Source organism: Acipenser ruthenus, chromosome 2 (assembly GCF_902713425.1).
Source record: "Acipenser ruthenus chromosome 2, fAciRut3.2 maternal haplotype, whole genome shotgun sequence".
Classification (NCBI taxonomy): domain Eukaryota; kingdom Metazoa; phylum Chordata; class Actinopteri; order Acipenseriformes; family Acipenseridae; genus Acipenser; species Acipenser ruthenus.
Genome location: NC_081190.1, coordinates 109,052,409 through 109,075,090, shown reverse-complemented (window position 1 = coordinate 109,075,090; position 22,682 = coordinate 109,052,409). Strand labels below are relative to the sequence as shown.

At 37.1% G+C, this 22,682-nt stretch overlaps 1 protein-coding gene across 3 annotated transcripts in view; it reads left to right on the top strand.

Moving 5' to 3' along the window:
* The first annotated feature begins 1,582 nt into the window (after positions 1-1,582).
* The window catches only part of LOC117409057 (ATP-dependent RNA helicase DHX15), a 41,485-nt gene continuing 20,385 nt past the window's right edge, over positions 1,583-22,682 (top strand). Inside the window, exons 1-9 of one of the 3 annotated variants that reach the window (XM_059006161.1) lie at positions 1,583-1,920; positions 4,526-4,862; positions 6,116-6,309; positions 10,147-10,306; positions 11,103-11,321; positions 14,171-14,338; positions 20,014-20,100; positions 21,621-21,770; positions 22,173-22,281. In XM_059006161.1, the coding sequence (XP_058862144.1) occupies positions 1,916-1,920; positions 4,526-4,862; positions 6,116-6,309; positions 10,147-10,306; positions 11,103-11,321; positions 14,171-14,338; positions 20,014-20,100; positions 21,621-21,770; positions 22,173-22,281 (1,429 nt within the window). In that variant the 5' untranslated portion in view covers positions 1,583-1,915. The other 2 variants (XM_034014609.3, XM_059006164.1) reach the window with 2 other exon arrangements.

Here is a 22,682-nt window from a genome sequence, read left to right as displayed (position 1 = left end):
AACATACTCCAATGACATGCTTTAATTAGACCATCTGACCTACAGCAAATATATATTTTTCACTGAATTTCGGGACTAGCCCAGGCGGCTGTAGTTTCGTCCAACGCTTCAAAATCGATGCTGGGCGAATCTGGTTCACCCATGCCATTAATTTGGGCGAGTCTAGTTTTGTCCAAAGCTTCAGAGTCGATGCTGGGCCAATCTAGTTTTGCCTATGCCAATTATTTGGGCGAGTCTAGTTTTGCATTTCTACACTCTCCCATGTCAGCTTCCAAGTGCGTGCCGGGGTACCTGCCTCGCCTCCAACAGTGTAGCGACGATGTGCTGGGTTTCCGCACAGTATGCCGGTTTGAATAACCAGCCCTGGTGTCCTGCCTTTTTTCAGCACCGCCGCTGCAAACCCAACACACCTGTTGTAAGTGGCGGCGAGGCAGGTACACCGACACGCACTTGAAGCTGGCAGGGGAGAGTGTAGAAATTGTTATTCATTTTTTAGCATATTTTACTGTAATTAGTTATCTGGCCTACAACATGGACTGTTAAGTTTGTTTGTGTAAATGCTACGATTTCAAATGTATGTCACATGCATCCTGTGCCACAGCTGGAAATTCAATAAGCTATGGGTATGACCACAACATGACAAAATCAACAGTATGTACAGAATGGTGCTGTATATGGAAATAAATACAGTAGTTGCTATTTAAAAACGATATGTATGCTAATAAGGTGTTATTCTGGCAACGTTTATCAAAATTACTGATTTTCCGATTTACAGTATGTGGAATAACATGTTCCCAAGATACACATAATAATACAATTTAGTCTTACTACTATACAATTAGTATGATTGTTAATATTATTAAACATATTAAGTTTGCATTCATTCATTTAAATATCCATTGAGATAACATAATGTCCAATTCACATTGAAGACTTGTTTCTGGGTCAGGAGGAATTCTAGCTAGACCACGATTTAAGCTGTATTTATTTTATTTTTATTTTATTTACCAGGAAACCAGATTTCCTGGGGTGTACTTCGTGTATATTCCAGTACAAATAAATAATTGCAGTACTGCATTGCTGCTGCATTGTACTACGGTTAACTACAGACAGTAGAACTGTATTCTTTTTCACCATATCTGAAATATTTTTATAAATATATCCGCCTCTGAAATGTGCATAAACCTCACAAATGCACACTACACTGCCACTTTATTGTGATCACCTGACTGATAAATAGATGCTCATTAGAGGCCTTAGGACAGAAACTTGTTATTGAATGAAGTTTGTGCAAAGTCAGTTACAAGGTATATTATTGTGCAATAGGGACATCTCTGGGTAGGCGTTTCACTAACTTAAAGTGAATGAATGGCATGAACAAAAGTGTCTACCACTTTCCATTTATGATTTGCAATACATAATATATTTTATTATCAAATTACCAGTTACCCCACGACGACTTTTTCTTTTTTTTTTTTTTAACCAATTATCTTAAAAAGACGCGCCAGTTTCCGAACATGATCTGTAACTTCCACACGACTTGACACATGCGGTGGGTGTCACACGTAAAACTTAAATTTGGAATTAGGCCAACATTAATACACCGCGTTAGTGGTCTGAGTTAACCGACATTCTGTAACACGATATTGCATTCATCCCGTCCTCACTAACACACGTATTGTAAGTGAACTAGGCTCACACGATACCGCTATATATCACAGGCAGTCTGTCTGTGTTGTTTTAGCATTACACCAGTTTACCTCATTCTGGAACCACGGATCTTCAATAACCTTCGCTACTTTGTATTTATGAAATTATTAAATAAGACAAACATAAGTATAATACACAGATAAAGCAATATAGTAGTTAAAAAAAATCGGTTTCATTCAAAAAAATAATCCAGGATAAGACAAGAATGAGGTAAGTAGTTCCGGTCGCCATCTTGTCGCCTGCTCCTGTTAGAGGAGAGAGAGGAGGGTTTGTTTGGGCTAGTTACCGACTGCAATCTCAAATTTAATACAGCTACACGCAAAAACAAAAGATGTCCAAACGGCACCGCTTAGATTTGGGAGACGATTATTCTAGTAAGAAACGGACATCTTCTGAAGGGTAAGTATAAGAGTCATGGGGCACGTTTTAATGTTTTATGTTTTTTTAGCCAGACCAAGTGAACGGCGCCATCCTTTAGGTTACTAGCTCTCTACGGCATGCATTTATATTAAAGAAACACAAAATCAATAAATATGGTGCTTCACTGAAAAACACACTCCCTTAGCTAATACACACTCGTATTTTTACATTTCGTCATAAAAGCAGCATTAAGGAGTGTGAAGCACTCTTTTGTTTTTGTTTTGCACGTGGGAACAATTTGCGGCCTATTTTAAGAGAAACTACCTGCTTTACAAAATAATACAGTTGTTACATGTGTTGCACGTTGTATAGTAATGTATGGTAGTATTATTACTACCCTGTTGCTCTCACTGGTTATGCTAATGTATTGATTTTTTTAAAAACCGCCTTGGCGCGAGTTGGTAGCCATTCTTGGGCTTAGACGTTGTCATTTTGAGATTGTAAATTGCATAACCATTTTTAGGATTTGAGTGTACGCAATGTTTAAGAAGCAGTCGAAACACAAATATAGACGTTTTGAGTTATATTTCTGCAGTGCAGGCTTCTTCAGATAAATCACCCGTCAAAACACAGGTTGACGTACTGTACCGGCGAATACTGTCCGCTGCGCATGCTCAATGGAGAGCGGACGCTATTTCATATCTAAGCCACAGAAATACTGCTTTCTGTAAGAGAAATATTCTTAAAAAAAAAACAAAAACGATTTTTAGCCTAAACTTTTCTTTTTTGGTTATATTTGGAAAAACACACCCGATTTCATCCAATCTTTTAATAAAACAAATTGTACCCGATTAAAAAAGAAAAAGAAAAAAGAAAAATCACCGGAATTTGGAAACAATTTACCCAAAAAAACAGAACCCACAAGCCATTAGAATGTATTCGTGAAACACCATTCCAGGATAACTTGAACACAGACCATTAATATCCGAACCAAACCGACAACCTGTTACTTATCCGGCTCAGCTAAATCTTAACTGCAACAAAACAAACACACGTAGAAAATGTTAACGGTAACATTATCTGAGATTGGACAGTATTTCACGATCGGGCAGCAGTGTGGAGTAGTGGTTAGGGCTCTGGACTTGACCGGAGGGTTGTGGGTTCAGTCCCCAGTGGGGGACACTGCTGTTGTACCCTTGAGCAAGGTACTTTACCTAGATTGCTCCAGTAAAAACCCAACTGTATAAATGGGTAATTGTATGTAAAATAATGTGATATCTGTATAATGTGAAATAATGTATAATGTGATATCTTGTAACAATTGTAAGTCGCCCTGGATAAGGGCATCTGCTAAGAAATAAATAAATAAATAAATAAATAATAACAAATAGGGGCGTGGCGAGTAGACTGATGGCGTGACCCACTATACAGTCTGACCAATCAGGGTGAACTTAGAACACTTTCACAGGGACACTATTTTTCATGACACAGGTAGCTTGGTGTTAAATTTTGGCAACTATAGTAAACATTTTTCTTCACGGTATTGTAATGTCGTGTAAAACACAACATCTCCCATCTCCCCAAGGTGAACTGTTTAATATGAAGAATGTTTGTCTAGTTGTATTCTATCTTGTGAACAAATGCAAGGTTCGATTTGGGGTTGCTGGGCCTTAGGCTCTACAGAAAAAGCTTGAAATCCTTTATACTTCCCGACATGGACCAAGGCAATTAAGCAAAATAGGTTTTAAATCTAGAAACGCTACACGTGTGTGTCTACATATTTTACCGGTATGCAAAAATGTATAAACTTCTTCCACGTGTTTAAGTATTCTAAGATTGTCAGGGGGAGACCTCTTGAACTTGATTGTGGATGTATTTAGACTACAATAATTGATGGTCTGCGTTGCAAAGCTACCTCATATTTCAGGTATATAATCACTAGTTCTTATGTATGCATATATCTGTAGAACTACCGCTTAGCCAGTGGTTATTTAACTTAGTGTTAACTTTATTTGTTTTAGTATCGTATTCTAGACGTATATCCCTCCTTATGTTTGTCACACTTGCATTTTTGCATATTTTTGGAGAACCACTAATCCAGTTGTAATGAAACTTAGCATTAACATTATTTAGCACAAGTTATCGAGTATCAGATTCTGCGGATAATGTCTGATGTCTGTTTGTCGGTTAATCCATAAATCTGTATGTCTCTTAAATTTTTGCATATATCTGGTGATTGGTGAATCGCTTATCAAATTGTAATTAAACATTTCATAACGAATTGTTACACTGATCTGTCATGACAATCAAGAGCAGGGGATATGCAATGGTACATACGTGTACTTTCCAACCAACATACCCCACCCACTCAAAAAAACCGTGTACTCAATTGCATACAAATGTCTTTGCCTTACTAATACGTGTTCAATACTTCCTTTTTCTGTTTGTTTTACAGAAAGGATAGAGATCGTGATCGGGAACGTGATGACCGATCAAAGGACAGGGACAGGGACAGAGATCGCGAACGTGACAGAGAAAAGGACATGAAACCACCTGGTATCTCTCTCAGTCCTATTGTGCCCGGGGGTGGGTTGCCAACTTTAAAACAAGCAGTAATTCATCAGCAGATTAATCCGTTTACTAATTTGCCGCACACTCCAAGATTCTATGACATCCTGAAGAAGAGGCTTCAGCTTCCCGTATGGGAATACAAAGAAAGATTTAACGATATTCTCGTAAAACATCAAAGCTTTGTATTAGTTGGTGAGACTGGTTCTGGCAAAACAACACAGGTGGGTTTGTTTTTTCTTTTTGAAAGACTTTCAGTAGTATAAGTAATAAAATTAATCATAATTTGCAAAATTATTTTTACATTTTTGTTTTCATTGAATTGGTGATTGATCAATGAAGCAGAGAGCTCAGCGCTTGTCTTGGGCCACAACGGTCAAAAAGAATCCTCATTTTATCAATTTACAAATGAAAAAGTTTTAAATACTTTTAACGGAAACTAACATTTGTTTGTTATACATAATGCTGTCAGAATTGATTTGCAGGTGCTTGTGTATTAATACTTTTACTAGGAACAGATTGTTTAATTTGGCTACTTTTAGAGCACTAAGTGAACAAAATACATAAGCAGTTGCCAGATAAATGTTGTCTCTATACATTGTGCTCAAGAGAACATCACTCAAAGTACAGAAAAACTGGTACACTTGACCCTAAGTGAATATTTTTGATGAGCATTGCTTTTCAATTCAGTGCAGTAATGTTATCTTCAGTTTGTTGTAAAATTCACTTTTGGCGATAGCAATATTATCACTGATCCTCCCCCTTTTTCCGCATGCTAACTATTTGTTTTTTTGCTTGTATACAATTTGGAAAATTTAAACGCATAGAACACAATAAAACAGTGACAGTAAAAACAGAACTGCTTAATGTGTACTGTTTCCATTTGATCCTGTTCATCATGCTAAATTAATTCAAACTGCTTGAACGAGGGAACAGTTAGGATTTTGGAGGAATTAACCTAATTTAAGAAATAACTTAATTACCAGAAATAAGTCAAAGCATATTTCAATGTCTGCCCAATTTATTTGACCTTCATAATCTGGTTGTATAATAACGACATACCCTGGTGATATCTACCAGTTTAATCTTGCCGTGAGATGAGATCAATTTTTACAGCCCAGTTTCATGGTGCAGATTGAAATTAGTTGAGTTCTGAAAAACCTTTCATATATACTCGCATCAGATTTAGTGTTTTTCTCTTGTCAACAATTGTTTTTGAAAACTTGTGTAATACCTTTGGGCAGTGGTTTGGTGAGATTTATGATGTTTGTATTTCATCCTGGCAGCAGCAGCTTATTCCCAGCATGTATGCCGTTTATGCTGTTATGCTTTAAAGTAGCCTTGAACTTCTACATCCTACTCCCTTTGCTACATTTGGAAGAATATCCTTTTCTTTTTTTTTTTTCCCAAACAAAAATGAACTAGAAGAGTGTTTAATTTTATGAAGTATTTAAGTGTGTATATTGTGTCTCTCCAGATTCCTCAGTGGTGTGTTGATATGGTGCGCTCACTTCCTGGACCCAAGCGTGGTGTGGCCTGTACCCAGCCCAGAAGAGTGGCTGCCATGAGTGTAGCCCAAAGAGTGGCAGATGAAATGGATGTCATGCTGGGACAAGAAGTTGGGTATTCCATTCGATTTGAAGACTGCAGCAGTGCAAAGACTATCCTTAAGTAAGTAGACATTTTCAAGCATTTTCTCTTTCAAAGCTTATTTGTTTGCAGTATTGTCTTGATGTATTTTACAATACAAATGCAGCCACATTTCTGCCTAAGGCACCATGTGGAAACTGAGCGGCTAGGTTTAACCCTTTGCGGACAGCCTATTATAATTTCGATCAAGTTAGATTGATGTAGTTGCATACAACGCGGTGACCGATGTTTACAGTCTTTTTTTAATTTGCATAAAAGCCTTTGCCGGCTTCACAAAATCAACCAAAACAGTTAGTCAGGTCTGTAAACCAGGGGTGAGATAATATATATAAGAGATTCTTTTACTATTTATTTATTTTTTAATGCGATGCAGCATTTCAGTAGCTGTGGTTTCAATTACTGTATACCATGGCTTCAAAGCTCACAAATTACTGGAAAGGATTCGAAATATCACTAAATGATGAGGACATTTGCCAGTGAATTATAAAAAGTTTTCTTTACATTCAGACTATGTTATCGCAGGGTATACTTCACCATCGAGTGAAAACATTGTTTACTTAATAATCTTAAGAACTTGAGCGTTTTAGAAAGGTATAATACTGTGTACTTCAGGTGGATATTTGCACTGATACAAGCCCTACAGTCAAGCAGACCTGAAAAGGGTAGAATTCACAGTCCTCAAAGGGTTAAGTAATGGGTCGGGCATTCTCAAGCAAAAATAATAATAAAAAAAAGTCTAGTACATGGCACGTGGCAAATTCCAAAGCAATGTTGACCACCTTTTAAAAGGGGGAATTCTGCTTGCAGATAAAGTGGAGCTAGAGCTGGCTTGAAAACCAAGGAAAATCCTTCTCTAACATTCCAACAATCAGTAGCCTTTGCGTTGATTGTACTGTTAACGAAGACTTTCAAGTAACAGTAATTAACACAACATTTATGTTCACAAGTAAGCAATATAGTATGTTGGATGCAATGTTATTATTATTATTATTATTATTATTATTTATTTCTTAGCAGACGCCCTTATCCAGGGCGACTTACAATTGTTACAAGATATCACATTATACATTATTTCACATTATTCTACATACAATTAGCCATTTATACAGTTGGGTTTTTACTGGAGCAATCTAGGTAAAGTACCTTGCTCAAGGGTACAACAGCAGTGTCCCCCACTGGGGATTGAACCCACAACCCTCCGGTCAAGAGTCCAGAGCCCTAACCACTACTCCACACTGCTGCCCTAATGTTCCCTCTAAGCTGCGTGCATGCGCGGCCGCGCAGCAATCTCACTGGTGCTGCGCACCAAAAACATCAGGCTGCGCGGCACCGCACACGCTCACTTCATAAGATCTCACACATGGCTTTAGGACCCTAAAAATATATATTTTTTTCTGGATATAAATGCTGCACCGCCGCGGAGGTATCAATCACCTGCTTTTCGTATATCAGTTTGGACATCGAGGAAATCCTATTGGTTAAGAGAAACAAAGAGCTACCTAGCAATAACCAATCGAGTGTGTTTTAAGACATGCAGTGCCCACCCACTGATCTCTCGACAGTGTAAAACTTAACACTGATGAGAAAACGGCGTTTGCAAATCATTTTTTTTATTTTATTATTATTGTGATTCATTTGGACTGCATGTTAAGTTACAGCAACGAACACAAAGGAAAGAAGAACATGTAGGCGGGTATGACATCGTTGCAAAGTGTTTTTTATAAAACAAAAAAAAAACAAATGGGAATAAATTATTTTTTTTTTAGTACATAAACACAAGTGACCTCACTATCTTAACTCAAAGAGATGGCAACATCTTAACAATTTCAAATACAAAATAATACAAATGCAGAAAAGTTATGTTATAGTAATATGTGGGCTTTTTGATAACTGCATTGGTGTGTACTTCCTGCGTTTCTCTTTGATTGTAGATAATACTGTGTGAGTGCGATATGTTATTGCTTTGGTTTGGTAATTTAATAGGAAGGTGCTGAAAGGATGGAAAGTGTGGTCGGACGGTGTTAACCTTAGTTTATATAAAATCTTGGACATTTATAGTGCCTTGTTCTTGCTGATATTTTCGAGTTTATTTGTTGCGTGTGTTGCATTTACTGACAATCACGTTTGCTAGTGATCATTGTTTAGTAGGGCAGTTTATTTTAACTATGACGTCACTTATTTAGTATTCAACTAAGCTGCCCATTGACAGAAAAGTAGTAGTGCTCAGAGAAGTTAGTAGTCCGCTCAGTACAAAAACAAAATTAGGGGGAACATTGGTTGGATAGTAACTGTTGGAACATAAGTGCTGTTCAGTGTTACACTGTTTACGCTCCTTAATACAACACTTAGTCCTATCATATAGTAACTGTACATTAAACTTTTCTACGCAAAACTAGAAGGGTGGCGTACACCGGGGTCTGTATTATACATATTTATGTACCTGGGATTTTATTTTATACATTTTCAAAGCATATTTATGCATTGCCTGTGTTATGTAGGCCTTTTCTTGCACCCCACTCATTTTTCTGCTTGTCTAAGTGGTTACCGTAGGTTAGAATGTCTCAATGTTTGCGTTAGAATGAAGCTTACACATTTGCAGAAGAGGAACAATACCCTGTGCTAGTCCCGACCCTCTCAAATAACAGCACAGACATCACAAAAGATAATTATTTTTCTTATAAAACAAAGTGTTAATGCAGGATTTCAACTGGAATGAAATGTTGATGTTGGTCAGCTGTAGAAGTGCTTAGTAGCATATTACGAAAATCCCAAGCATACACAAGGAAACTTATTTCCAGATCAAATGTTTTGTTGTGTGTGCTGGATTTCAGTGTTTCCAGAAACAAGGAAACATATTTCCCAGAGTAGACCAGGGTTCTACTTTGAGAAACATTTATGAAACATTTTGCCTTTAGCCAACCAAGAGAGACTCTGTGAGCATACATCTTTGATCATGTGACTGTGCAAGATGGTGACTTGTACAGGAGATTACATAGTTTGGAATCCTGCTACAGTCAATGGTTTAATGATATGTATGCTGACGCATTGTATTGTAATTTTGGGTTGTTCATGGTCCTACAAGTCTCAGCAACTCCTCAAAAGTGTCTGGATATACAAATAAAATTGCGATAATTTAAGTGTAGCTGATTTAAAAGATTATGGTACACTCCTCTCACGATTTAGGATCCACTCCCTTGTCCACATGACTCTTCCTGTGCTTTCCATTTCTTTTACAAAGTGCAATTATAAGTGCATCACCACTTAGTGCAATAAGGCTTTCCTCCATGTTGGGATGGAGCAGCAGAAGTGATCACATGCTGCTTGAAAAAGTTTCCCGACAATGTTTGAAGAGATATGTTTCCTCGTGTATGCAGGGCTTTACTTCAAAATATGAGAGAGGAAGGATACTCGTAACACATTATCTTTTATTTTCAATATACCGTTAATTTACTGCTAAGATCATATTTATACATTCCAAAAATGTATTTAATGACAAGTTTTGTTTTTTTTTAATAGTTGCATAATTTGTTAAATACTGATGCTAATTGAAACCCAGTGGTGTGCTGGTCCAACAAACTGTCCAGTGTAATGGTATAGTTTCCAACAAACTGCTGTTTTTAACCTAGACATCGCTGCCTCACGGGTTTTACAGCATCAGGGAATAAAACACAGTCTTTGCGAACGTGACAATTAAACTTGATTCATTGTAAGTAATGTTATTTGTAGTTTTGTTTTCTTTTTGGCTTTGTTTATGTACTGCCTTTATTTTTTTAACACACTAATGCAATACATTGTGTAAAACAAAAAGTAAAACACACACCTAAAATCTGAATTATTATCTTTTTTTTTTTTAAATAGGTATATGACTGATGGTATGTTACTTCGAGAAGCGATGAATGATCCGCTTCTGGAACGGTATGGTGTTATCATCCTTGACGAAGCCCACGAGCGTACACTAGCCACAGACATTTTAATGGGAGTCTTGAAAGAAGTGGTTAGACAAAGATCGGATTTAAAGGTAATTTTGTCTTTATGAGCAAAAAAGTAAAGAACTTTAGTGATAGGAGCATCTCTATTTCAGTGTGTATTCTGATTATCACCAAGGTATGCTTTTACTAGTGTGCAGCCATGTAGATTGTGAAACTTGTAGCTGGTGTTTTTTAAAAAAATAAGGGATTTTTGAGGGCAATTAGTGTGGAAGTAGCATTGCGTTGAATGTGCCAGCTGCACAAACAGCTATTGAGAAGAAAATCTATAGCAGTTAACACAAAAATGCAAAGCAGATTGCTTTGGAACACCAGGTCAATTATTCCCCGGTCAGCTTATTTAAAGCAATCAACCTGTTATAAGGAGTCGAGTCACAAACCAGATGGATAATGGGTGGTTGTTGTGAGGAGTGTATCCAAGGTGACAAATACGTTCTGGGTTGTTCTCTGGATTAATACTGGTCTCTTACACTTCAGTCTGCAAACTTATTGTGTGTTCATGAGGCTAAACTGGAAGACACTTATGTGAAGACAAAGACTTCAGGAAATGTGGCAGTCACAGCTCTGAAACAATGGTGTCACAAGCAGTAGCTGTGGTTCAGTTTAGCTGACACAATGGCTTTTTCATAATGCTTTCATTTCATTACCTCTCTTCTACAATATTGACAGGAAGCTGTTATTTCCCTTAAATTTGCAAAATATTAAGATCTGTTACAGGGACACAATCCTGTTTTTTGTGCTGTATGGATTAACTGACTATTACAATGACAGTACTACACAACAGGCACTTCATTAATAGCAAAATTGTGTTCTTTTCTGAATGTGTAGGTTATTGTCATGAGCGCCACGTTGGATGCTGGGAAATTCCAAGTCTACTTTGATAATTGTCCGTTGTTAACAATTCCTGGTCGCACACACCCTGTGGAGATCTTTTATACCCCAGAACCAGAGCGAGACTACTTGGAAGCAGCTATCCGAACAGTAATACAAATCCACATGTGTGAAGAGGAGGAAGGAGACGTCTTGCTATTTCTTACAGGTCAAGAGGTATGCTTGGAGGGCTACATTAGTAACTACACAAGCCACATTATGAAGACCACTGCTTTTAAAGATCCATTTATTTATTTATTTTTAATATTAATGTTTCTAAATAATTGAATCAGGTTTGTTTCAGCTGTAAGGTCAACCTTTTAATGTGTTTTCCCCACTTTTTTTGTTATTTTTATTGGGACAGATTTTAGCATGCCCAGTTAGTAGGTTAATTTAAACAATAATAGTAATAATTAGAGTGCAAGCCATTCTTTAGTCTGAGACTGCTGGTTCAGTTTTGCAAAATGCTAACTGGAAATTATTCAGTGTGGATATAGTGCTGTGTAAAATGTGGACTATGCCACACTTCTTCTGAATTGCCCAACGGTCAAGATGAGCTCAAAGTCAGATTTAATGTTTGTTTTAAGAATCGTTGTGCGGCCTTAAACAGGAAAATAGCTTTGTTTTTGACTGGCTAAGTTGTTTCACAAAGCTCTGATGTTTCACAAAGTTCTGATCTGCATTTGCACTTGAATTGCACTGCTTCCAATGTCATTTATGTGGCCTTGATTATGATAATGAAATACAAGGTATTAAAATGGTTTCAGCAAATTCAGATTGTACCTTGCGCTTGGTTTCCCTGGAACATTCCCTTCTGAAGTCAATGCCAAGTAATTTATCTATTTAGTCACATGATACTCCATTAATTATTTGCTTTTAGCCAATCTCAACAGATGGTGGTGCTGCAGCACAGCTTTTTAGCAGGGATTATGACATTGACAGGCTGTTTTAAAGATACTCAAAGAATATTCATAGACTAGCCTACTTTGTTTGCTAGCCTTTCAATCTTGGATCAGAATAATATGGATTGGTACTTGTTTCCCATTTTAATTTATTTTATTTCTACTGAATATGCTATACATATGAAAATATGATCCAGTACACACACAATGTTAAACAATTGACAATCCTATGCTTTTAAAAAAAAGTTACCAACACATTGTTAAATGTTTATCTGTTGTATTGTATAGGTCTTGTATGGTCTAAATCAGGGTGGCCACTTCTGGTCTTTGTTCCAACCCTGTTCTAAATTGAACCAATTAAACCTTTTTCCAGACCCTGAAGTAGTTAATGATCTCATTTTACCTGTTAAACCTGGAGTGGAATGGCCCTCCCAGGACCGTGATTGGACACCCCTGGTCTAAACTTGTGGTAGTCAATAATAATGCTGTGAGATCTGCAGTTATTTGAGTGTTTTTAATTTGCCTTGTATTTGACATAGCAAAAAGTTGTATTTGATTTATACATTTTGTATCCATTAGACTATTAAACACTGCTGACTTTAGAAATGCTAAAGGAAGCTTACATTAAAATTCAATAATATTTTCAAAACATTAACAATTTGTTATTTTGGTTGAAGTCTTTTTAACAGAAATCCACAGGCATATCAAGTGCACAGTAAGACAAATGTTGCGTATGATCACATTCAAGTTTTAATAGGGTTGTCAAAAATCTTACACGTTTTCTTTTAGATTTGGAAGTGCATTTTAAGTATTCTTGGGTGGGAGATCTTTGTTTAAGCATAATATAGTTAATAAATGAAGCAGACAGCCGCATTATTATTATTTGTTAATTTAGCAGACGCCTTTATCCAAGGCGACTTACATAGACTAGGGTGTGTGAACTATGCATCAGCTGCAGTCACTTACAACAGCGTCTCACCTGAAAGACGGAGCACAAGGAGGTTAAGTGACTTGCTCAAGGTCACACAGTGAGTCAGTGGCTGAGCTGGGATTTGAACCGATGACCTCCTGGTTACAAGCCCTTTTCATTAACCACCAGACCACACAGCCTCCTCATTATGTGATTACAACATGGCTTTTTAATATGGCTGCACTTTTAAAATTGAATTTAATGGACAAATGTTATTTTAGGGGTACATGGGTTATACAATTGAATACTTATCTTGATTCTAAGCTTTTCTAAGCCACTGATTGGATTTGTGAAAATGTACATGCACATACAGGCAAACCATTCGAAATAGAATCATAATTAACGAGTAAAGTTTTACTGTTGACATTCCAAGTAAGTTTTGTGAATCCCAGCTTGGACGTTGATCAATACGAAACCCAAGTTTGAGAGAGCAAATCTGACATTTTGTCAAGCAAATTAAGCTTATTTCTGAGTTAATTGGGGCCACACAGTGTTACTTTGTAATTACCTTATTTGCATTTAAGTAGATATTTGTGATTTCTCAAAAGTAATTGGTTTGCAAAACTGCTTTTAGCAATAGGAACAGCTTTATCCAACAAATGCAAATGGCCTTAACGCTTGAAGGCCCTGCAAGATGGAAATTATTTTTAAAAAGCTTAGACACACTGGCAAAAATTTGATTTTGTTCTGGACAACTCGAATGCAGGGAAAGAGTATCAAAGTGAATTCCATAATCTTAAGCACTAAATTTCTTCCCTTGAAGATTGATAATCTCTCTGACTTGATGGAAACCTTATTATTTAATATTTCCCTCTTACTTTTTTTCATAAACAGAATAACTTGAGAAATAATTGCTTTAACGTGGTTACAGGCACAGCTTTTTTTTTTTTTTAATTATAGATGCAGCAAAGAACCCCAGAGAGAATTCATCCAAGCAAATGTCAGCTTTAATTTAATTCCTGAGCAAGATGTGCTGGATATTCACGTAGAACTTTTCAAGCTGTACAAAACTTTACACCGTGCATCCATTATGCTAATTGCCATTGTGTTCCTGTGGATGAGACTGTGCATGTAATGTAGCAGCTGACTGTTTCTGCTGACTGTGGTTTGACTGTGCCTATTGCTAACATTTAATTGTATGAATCATCTTTCAGGAAATTGATGAAGCCTGTAAACGGATAAAACGAGAAATAGATGACTTGGGACCTGAGGTTGGAGACATTAAAATCATCCCTCTGTATTCCACCCTACCACCTCAGCAGCAGCAAAGGATCTTTGAACCTCCCCCTCCAAAAAAAGCAAGTGGTGCAATAGGAAGAAAGGTATGTGCTGTTCGGTGCAGTGGTTACCAGCTTGTCTGCTGGTTCAAGGAATTCAAAGATGCTTTAAAGCTGTGGTGCAGGACTGACTCACTGCATGTGCTGCTGAAGTATTCATTTCCCAAGTTTAAACATGGATACTGCTCACTCACTCAGAAGCCCTCCCTTTGAAATCCAAGGGTAAGCAACAAGAAAATAGCTAGATTCACAATCTTGAAATGCTGAATGAACAGGTTTTACCAGCTCTGGAGGATTATTGAAATATTGAGTATGCAACCAAGCTGTAAAAAGGAAAGGTTGGTTTGAAACATGTGTGTTGTGTTTTATGTATTTATTTATTTTGTATTGAAGTCTAGACCAAAATGCCAGGAGATTTACAAATATGTGCTTTGTAGTCCTTCTCCACCCCCCCCCCCCCCAAAAAAAAAACTGTTAAGCATTCTGGGTCAATTGCAGCAAGTAAGAAACTGAACAAAATGAGTTCCGATTGCAGCATGCTAATGTGTAGAAAAGGGGGTAATAATGTGGTTTATTATGTGCCAAGATTTTTACACAATTCAGTTTTTTTAGTGCTTTCATATGCTATTGTATATGTAATGTCCATTGTATTTGCTTTTAATAACATTGTCTTGAACTAATAGCTGTCATTTTAATGTCCAAAATATGCATATTCTGTAAGTGTACTTTTTGCAGGACAGTCCACACAGTTTGCGCTCTTTCAAATGAACCCCATTATGCTTTGCATGGTATGGTTTAAAGATTAAGCAGTGACATTTTATATTTCTGATGAGGCTGTTTGGGACCCTATCATTATTTTTTAGGAAGGTTGTGTGGTTATTTTGATAACAGTTCCCCCAATCAAACTAATTAACCATGTGCTTATTTACAGGAAGAGTGTTAAATATAATATACAAATAAAGCAAAGATTATATATTGTAATGAAACCACACAATGTGTTCAATTTTCTTAATATTTAGACAAAGCTCTTTTGCTAACAATATTCAGATACTTGGCAGTCAAACTACCAAGAGGAACACAAGGATCACAAATAAAAGTATGCATTTTAAGATTTCGCAGAACAGTTTTAATATTACACAGTGAAAGCATGGCAAAGCAGTACAAACAATATTATTAAAGTATTATAAATGCATAGTGTTGGCATTAAAATAGTGTTTTAAAACTACTGTGCAAAATGACTATAGGGTTGCTGTGTTAAATTAGACGTTTAAAACGTGTATTTTTTGTGTGATTTTTATATCCTGGCAGATATCTGAAACATCACAGGATTAACATTGTAGAATCTTTATGACGTCAAGGGTCTGGTTTAGTACGCTGCAAGCAGTACCAAACATGACCTGATTTAACTGCAGGTCCCAAAGAGCTAATCCGCTTTTACTACACTGTAATTGGGGTCATCAGTGGTACTAACATTGGTCCAATCAAGTGGATCAGGTGCTCCTACTCCTCCTTTGGACACATCAAGTGGACTAAATTAGACACGCTGCAATGACACACTTGCTTTGTTGAGCCTGAATCGGCTCTGACCTAGCACAATTGAATAGTGCTACTGCGATAGATACAGCTGCATTACTAATTCTAACTTTAGGGTAGTTGGTTAATAAATGTGGATCCATAAGGAAGCCAGGTTTGTGGTTACTGAAGTAAATTTATTATTATCCAGTATATCTGCGTTGATACACTGTCAGAACGCAAATGAACGTGTTGTAACTTGTTTCTTTACTAGAAAAAATGTTTGCCCAGTGTTACATGGATTATTTATTCAATATACCACCACTACATATATTGAATACTGTATGCAGGTTGCATGTTTGCAAAATGCAAATGACCTGTGTTAATGAGAATAATACAGTAACTTACCTGTATATCTGTATAGTATGTAAAAATAAACAATATTGGATTCTTCAATACATATTTTGCAAATATATTCCACAAAAGACACGTAGTTGACCAACACAGGCTGCCGTTCCGGGAGGGCAAGGAAAAGTGTCTGCTGCTAGAAGATGGAATAGGTGGACCCTTTATGCTAACTTGGTTGTTTTTGTACATGTAAAAATGGTTGAATAAAGAATGTATTTCATAAATACATAAACGTTAAAACCCAAGTATCAATTTGTGTTAGAGACTTCCATCACAGTGCTTTTGCGAATTATCTTTAGGATTAGACAGTATATGGCACTAGCAATCAGACTTATTACATATTTTATTACTGCAAAATCCTTCCATAATTCAATTTGGGTGATACTTTGTAGATGTTTCAGAAACACTGTTGATTGAAATGATGACTGTAGCTTCAGGTAGTGTAGTTTTAAACTTACTCCAATGATACAGCAGCAGTCGGACCACGTGACCAAAGCAGACTGACATTGTGGTCATATACACATTCCTATGATTCGCCAGGCCAAGATCACTCGTAGGTATCGTACAAGAACAAGGACCCCTTTTGTTGTAGTGTTTTTTTTTTTTTTTTTGTTTTTTTTTTATATATAATACAAAGCCGTTACCGTACTCTCAGCCTCATATCTGTGATCATATGTGCTGAGTTAGTTGGTGACCATGTGTATTACCTTTGCCCTAATATGGCTGCCCTTTTAAGTTTACGTGACTGGTCTTGTGTATAAACAGAACACTGTCATTGTCTTAATTGTTGGCATGTAGCTGTTTTTTGACAGTTTTAACCTGCCTGTAATGATAAAGACCATACAAATTGTGCTGCTGTTTTTGCAGTTGACATTTTCTCTCATTGTCAAGTTTCGTATTCACAGATCCTTCTGTATTCATATTACATGTTTGCAAACAATTTCACCAGGTATGCCATTCCTGTTACATTATGCCTCTGGTGATACTTTGTTTCTTTTCCCAAAAATGCTCTAGTTATTGATCTGTTTTTGATGACTAACAGAACATTTTTATTTTTACCATCATGGTATCCAGGGAGAGAATTGTAGCAGACAGCAAGAAGGATGAACTACGCATTATTGCTTAAGACTTGATTGATATCTGTTAAACAGTCAATCTGGTTCATTACAATGAATTAGTAAACAGTGTGACATTAATTATGTACTAAAAAGATCTCAAATGACAACTGTATCCAATTGATTTTAGAGTAAAATGAGAACCATAGGTATTCTGCTCCAAATTTTATAATTTTTCTATATAGGATATACACGGAGAATGACTGGTGGTGGGTCATTTATTGCTCAGTTTAACTGGGACCCCTGGGCCAGGTGCCGTGGTACACGCAATGTTAGCCAAATTCTTAGCAGTGTAGCATGAAAAGGGTTGTGCAGTAACTTATTGGCTTATTATAGCTGGTGGAAATGCCAAACCTTAGACATGCATCTCACGCTAATGGAAATTTCATGGCAAGGTCAACCCATGGTGCTTTCACCTACATGAATAATATAGCCAGATTTAAGTGCATACAAGTGATAAGTTCTTGAAGTTTATGAATTGATTAGGTCACTACTTGGATGCAATGCCCTAGACTGTCGTGTACCACTAGTTTTAAATTAGTTTTATGAAGCGGAACAAGAATGATTCTGAAGGTCAGATCAAGCTTAAGATGTGTGTGTTCTCTGGGCTGACCCTGGTCCAAAAGTGCAGTAGAATGCATTTGGAAGGAAATCATGTCAAGTGCAGCATGTGTAAATGAATGAGTTTTAAACATTATTAAAATACCAAGACTTTATTTTATAGTTTACTTAGCAGTCACTTTATTTTTTTCTTTTGCTGCAGTTGGGCCCATAGTCAATTCAAGTCTTCACAACCAGATTGCAGTAAAATCATATTAATTTTTTTTTTTATTGTAGTCTTGTGTGGCACTTGAGTGCAGAAGTTTACCACCAAGTACAAGGTTTTAGACTGCGTGTTTTTTTTTTTTTAATTTTATTTGTTATGCTATACAATCTTCTGCCTGCTACTTGCCTGACTTGCATGCAACAGCAGCATATTTCTCTTCTCCCATTTGTTCTAAATGCTGACAGAAAAACCCATAGGGTGAAGTGACTCATTTGATTCCTGTGCTAAGATTCAGCTGTCATTTCTCATGGAGAGATTTGCTACAGGGGATAATTGTAATAGGAAGAGATTGAGATTCAGAGGCACATTGCAGCAGTGGAAGTGCTTTCTTTGTGTATTTAAATCCAGATGCCCCCCCCCCCCTCCTCCCTCCCTTTCTGAGAAACATGTTTGTTTACAGAGCCCCTAAAAATGTGGGCTAATAGATTTTACTCATTTGAAGAAACGTTACATTTAAGATGTGATACAATCTAAACCTAAGGATCAATATAAAATGTTCTATGCAAATCAACAGTAATGATCATTGAATTTGAGTGTATTCATCAGGGATGGAAATAAGGCTCCCATTCTATAGCGGTTTGATCCATTCCTAATTTTACAATGAGTTTAATGAAACTCACATGAGCTTGTATTAAAACCTGCAATGGGTGAAACTGCTATGTGATAGGAGTCATTTCGATCCCTGGTTTCAGCATCCCAGTAAGATTTTAGCTTGTATGAATTTGTAAAGCCGTCATCATTTTGGCTTTCCTGGGAACTTGAACTCTAGCGACACCCTTCACTTTCACCAGTGACTTAAGATGGTCGCCACTTTTGTGTTGGGTGATTTTTTTGCTTTCTGTATGATAAAGACCTTCCACATCATGATCTTGGCATCATACTACTTGCCGTGATTCACGCAGTAAAGTCTGATCGTGGGTATAGTACAAGATAAAAAGTAACCCTCTAATGCCAGTTAATTTTATGAAGCTGCAACAGCCACATTGTCACAGCTTCATATCTCAGAAACCAGGTACTGGTAACTTCACATTTGCAGTGTTATATAAATCCTGCATTGACCTCTGATCTAATGTGGCTGCCTTTATGGAGGTCATTTGACAATTTCTTTAATTTATAGACCAGATACTTGATGTCACTTAATGCTAACATGAATTGGCATTAGTTATTGAGTGCATTGGATTGTGGGGATATACAGTATAGGGGTGACTCTGTGCATCTGTCTATGTCCCACTTATATTTTTACATGTATCTTGAGAACAAGACTCCTGTTAGTCCACATGATAAATCATTAATTGAATATACTTTACGATGATACTAGCATTTGCTTACCTCTAGGACTTAAATACCACTTGTCGAATTTTCATTAAACTAGTCATTGTTACTACTTCTATACTTTTTTTTTTGCCACACTGTGGCTGTAATTCTGAAATTGCAACCATGGCAGGGGATGTATTGTACTGACTACTTTGAAGTTCCATTAGTCTTACCAAGTAAAATCAACCCTTTCACTGCCATGCTGATCGGCACTCTTTTGTAGGTGGTACACTGCTCTATTATCCGATTCTCTCAATAAAATTCCTTTACAAGTTGCATCCAGTAGAATTTAGCCACATTGCTTCAATATCTGGATACTTTAACACGCACCCAGGGATTTTCAACAACAGGAATATTTGAGAAACAAATATGAAGTCATTATTTAAAGTAATTGTCAGTATTCTATATTTTCATACTCTGATGAAAAACATGCACAGATTTGTTATGCAGAACCAATTATACAGCAAACATTTGAAACAAGTAAAATTCAAGAATATTTGTCGGTAATGCCTGTTTTTTTTATGCACATCTGGTTGTTTTTACAGGTTGTTGTTTCAACAAATATTGCTGAAACGTCCCTGACAATTGATGGTGTTGTGTTTGTAATTGACCCTGGATTTGCTAAACAAAAGGTAGGCCCTTTCTCCTTTTAATACTTGCTCTTAGTTTTCTGTGTGTGTGTTTTGGGCCAGGAGGTAAATTAAACACTGACAAATATTCAGTCCTTTGCATAACTGGCAGTTTATCAATAGCAAAGATTACGCAATCATGCCCTGTGTTTGCCAACAAAGCAGTAGATACAGATTTATAGCTATAGGGGATTATTCTGACCTCTTATCCCCTCCCCCCCTTAACCCTTTGCGGTCCATTTATTCAGTGTGTCTCAGGCTCGTCAGGTCCAATTTATTTTCACACGCGCAGTTTATTTTAGACGCGCTGTTTAAAAGTGTTTTTTTTTTCACAGTAAAACAGGATTAACCCTTTGCGGTCCATTGTCAGACTGGGTCCGACATTGCAATTATTCCTCTCAGGTCCTTTGTCGGACTGGGTCCGACATCATTATAGCAACGCAAAAAACGGGTTTCTAGTCGTTTTTTCTCCGGAAAAAACCGAGAAAACCATTCAATTGCCGAGTGGGAGCGACAGGAGCCGAGACAAGTCGGGGGGGGAAAAAAAAAAGGCGTATCATGAATAGTCATACATATGGCCCTGGTATCAGATAACGGGGAGGTCATAGTAAACAAGCTGGCTGAGTGCATCAGCGCACAGAGACTATCATGGACATTTGCAGAGCTTTTTTCAGATGTTATAGTAATAAAATAATGACTTTGATCGCAATATTGAGGAGTTTGGTGATAAAACGAGTGATCCGGAGATGATTGATCGGTATGTACGACTATTATTTTTATTATTATTTATCTCTTACATAGATGAAAGCTATAGCGAACGAAAGGGTGTGGCGGGGCTGGAGAAGCCTAGTGAGTGCTTTGTTGATATGCAGGGCCATTTAAACCCGTTTGACTGTGGGGAAAAAAATACATTTTAAACAGTGCGTCTAAAATTAACTGCGCGTGTGAAAATAAGTTGGACCTGACGCGCACTTAATAAATGGACTGCAAAGGGTTAAAAGGCACTGCATATCAACAGGACACTCAGTACTGCATCTCCAGCCCCGCCCCACCCCTCGTTCGCTGTTTTTTTCACATACCTCTTGATAGTAGTGCATACCGATAAATCATCTCCTGATCACTCGTTTTATCACCAAACTCCTCAATAATGCAATCCAAGTCATTATTTTATTATTATAACATCTAAAAAAAGCTCTGCAAATGTCTGTGATATTCTTTGAACGCTGGATGCAGAAGCAGCTATCTTGTTTGTTTATGTCTGTGTTCTCTGTGATGCCGGGGCGATCTGTATTCATGAGATACACCCCCTTTTTTTTTTTTTTTTTTCGGCTCCTATCGATCTCACTCGGCCATTGAATGGTTTTCTCAGCTTTTTCCAGAGAAAAAACGACTAGAGACTGTTTTTTGCATCTTTTTGATGTTGTCAGACAGGTTCCGACATAGGACCGCAAAGGGTTAGTATGGTCGATGTACAAATTCTTTGTGTGGCTTGCCTCATGCTTATTTTATGGTGTGTTTCACAGGTGTACAATCCTCGAATCCGAGTGGAGTCCTTGCTGGTGACTGCTATAAGCAAGGCTTCTGCTCAGCAGAGAGCTGGTCGTGCCGGCAGAACCCGACCAGGGAAATGTTTCCGGCTGTATACAGAAAAGGCCTATAAAACCGAAATGCAGGTAAATGGGTTTGATTATTTGACAAAATGTTTTTGCTGAAGCACTAAAATGTAATCTCTCTTGAATTCTTTTTTTTTAATTCACTTTCGTTTTCTATGGCTAGGCTTGTTTTGTGTCATCTCTGAAATTGATTCCTGTTGATAAATCAACACCCAAAACAGGACTTGGCGTACAGTTTTTGGAAAATATTTGTACTACTTGCTGACTGGTGGTTTTGATATTATTTTATTAGTTTGTTTAATCTTCTTAGGGAGGATAGTAGGCAAGGTCATCAGAACATTGCACAATGGTCTGATCTTAAATAACATTCAAATTGCAGCTTTTGTATGAAGCCTAGTTTCAAACATGTAATTTAAATAAAATAATTATTGGCAAGTCGCTTTTTTTTCTCTGTCTTAACAGGACAACACATACCCTGAGATTTTGAGGTCCAATTTGGGCTCTGTTGTGTTGCAACTAAAGAAACTTGGTATAGATGACTTGGTGCATTTTGATTTCATGGACCCACCAGGTAATGTTTACTTTTCTGTGTGGTACCCTTTTCTTTAGTTTGCAGGTCTTATAGGGTTTAAGGGTTCATCCAAGATTAATTGATCAATTACAGCAAGCGTACACAGTGAGCTTCCCCTACAGTAACCAATAAACATTTATTCTTCCAACAAACAATGCATTTTTATTTTTCCATGTAATTGTGCGGTGCTGTCTTTCTGTACCATTTGCCATCCATTCAAATGATCACCCATGATATACACTGATACTGCTAAACACATTTAATCAGAAAGGAACTTCATAGCCTGAAAAGAAGTTTGAAATATATAAACAGGGAAAAATTAAATTGAGCTTTTTGACACTCCATTGACTTCTATACTCTTGTGGTTGTCAAGGAAACGTGTGGTAACGTAGGATCCTTTT